Source organism: Malurus melanocephalus, unplaced genomic scaffold, assembly GCF_030028575.1.
Source record: "Malurus melanocephalus ecotype Western Australia unplaced genomic scaffold, MMel_1.1 scaffold_627, whole genome shotgun sequence".
Taxonomy (NCBI): Eukaryota; Metazoa; Chordata; class Aves; order Passeriformes; family Maluridae; genus Malurus; species Malurus melanocephalus.
The window spans coordinates 345355-347566 of NW_026623859.1; the positions used below are offsets into that span (position 1 = coordinate 345355).

The window sequence follows — 2212 nt, forward strand, 5'->3', positions numbered from 1 at the left end:
TGGGCACTGCCCTGGTCCTGCTGCCACCCTGTTGTTGGTACAAAACACACAAATTCAGTGCCAGCCAGGCTCCAGCTGATCCTCCAGGACAGGAGCTGGGAGCTGGGAACTGGCTGTCCCCTCAGGTGTGCTGCTGCACAGATCCATAGTGCCACCCTGTGCTCAGWGTGGCAGCAGAGAGAACACAGAGCCAACTTAGCAAAACGATGGAATTCAACTTCAAATTTATCACTCAGGGACATGACCTTGGGGTTAGGATAGAGTCCTGTGGAAACAGCAGCTCAACACCCAGTGAGAGCTGGAAAACCTGACCTGTGTCAGGAACAAGCAGGAACTGGACACAGGAGAACTCCACTGCTCAGAGTCTGAGCACACCTGGAATGATCTGCCCAGCTCTGGTTCCTGCCTTGCACCAAGGACACATTAAAACAGAAATGGTTCAGAGCATGAAAAACCTTCTCCAAGAGGAATGACAGCAGACTGAGACTCATTAGCTGGAAGGGATGATTTGGGGGCAGGAGGTGATACAAATAAAATTATGTGCAACTTGGAGAGTGTGAAAAAAMCCCATAACCAGGCCTGTGCTGTAACACAGACCACACAGAATGACTGCAAAGCAAAGGAGAGCCAGGAATTCCTGTACCTTCCCACACTGTTTGTATGGAATTCCCTTCTGGTCACAATATTTGTAGCACAGGGCTGCTCCCTGCACGCACAGCTTGGCCTTCAGGGAGCCAGGGGTGTAGTAAATCCCACTATGGATCACACCACTGTTGTGTCCACTCTGGTGATGGGCTAAAGAGAAGGAAAAACACATTGTTAGGACATGTTTGTTCCCATTTCATCACTTCAGCTGTCAGAAAAACAAGTTCATTGAGGTTTTGTCTTAAATGAGCTTTATAAGAGATGATAAAATGAGGGAACTGCACAGCAAACACAATTAATTCCTCCCCTTGGTCTCAAAAGGTTAGAGAAACACTGACACAGCCAGCCTTRGTTAATGATAATCCATACAATGTGTTGGATCAACAGGGAAAACACCCCAAAACCACCAGTTTTATCTTCAGGAATGGGCCAATCAATCAAAATGTTTTACAGGCTGAAGTTAATTTTAAGAAATCCAATTTTTACAATGAAATGCACCCCTTAAGGCCTYATCTAATATAATGTCTGTGCAATCCACAATCCCTTCGGAGGCGCTGGCAGGATTTCCGAGTATTTGTGAACTGGATTAGGTTGCTATTTCCTCTTTGCAAAACAGGTAAAATAGAGGTGAAAACAATCACAAGTATTTTCACTGAAATGATTTGGTCAGGCTCTCAATATGTTGATGCCCAAAGGTCATTCCTGCTTAGCACTCACACAGCTGTTAAGGACTTCATGTGTGACTCTGGATAAAACGTCATTTTGTACCATTCATGGAACATCTCAAGAGCAATTTCTAGCCTGGCTGATGGAGCTATTTAAAACAAGAGCTTGGGATCACAGGCCCTGTTTGGAGTGTGCATTCCTTGGGATTCCTCCAGCTCCATGCAGTATCTGCTATTACCCTTCCACAACCCCTTCTTTGGTTGTTCATCCTCCTTGTATGCTCTCCTGACATCCCTGTGCTGCTGGAGCCCCAGCTTTCACACAGTGCTGCAGCAACATTCGGGATTTTTTTTTAACCTAAAATTCCTAATTTGAAGTCCAAACAGCAAAGCACAGACTGATGACAACTCCGCTTCTCTGCTGAAGGAAACATCCTTGGGAGAAGGRTGGGAGGAATTCCATGTTAGGGCAAAGCCAGGGGGAGAACCATCACAGAATCCCCAAATGGTTTGGGATGGAAGGGACTTTAAAAACCATCTCATTCCACCCCTGCAATGAGCWGGGACACCTTCCACTGTCCCTCATKGCTCCAARCCCTGTCCAACCTTGGACACTTCCAGGATGGGAAATCCATCCCACAYTCCAGCRACAAGGGCAGCTCTCCCACARCTCCTGCCCAGAAGCCGACCCCTCCACAGGGATATCCATGGAATATTGGGATTCTGGCAGTGTGTCCTGTCCCAATCCATACCCAGCTCCTGCTCCTTCTCCAGCACGGCCAAAGCCAGCGAGGGATGGCGTTGGATGAGCTCCCGGGCTGCAGCCAAGCCCACGATCCCTGCGCCCACCACGGCCACGTCAAACGTGCTGTGGGGACAAGGACATGGCCATCAGCACATCC

At 48.2% G+C, this 2212-nt stretch overlaps 1 protein-coding gene across 1 annotated transcript in view; it reads right to left on the minus strand.

Annotated features, from left to right (window-relative positions):
• Positions 1 to 2212, minus strand: part of L2HGDH (L-2-hydroxyglutarate dehydrogenase) — a 12585-nt gene that overhangs the window by 9548 nt on the left and 825 nt on the right. The window contains exons 2-3 of the mRNA XM_057383365.1: positions 2063 to 2178; positions 644 to 795 (exon numbers count right to left, since the gene is read on the minus strand). Coding sequence (XP_057239348.1) covers positions 644 to 795; positions 2063 to 2178 — 268 coding nt within the window. The remainder of the gene's footprint in view (positions 1 to 643; positions 796 to 2062; positions 2179 to 2212) is intronic.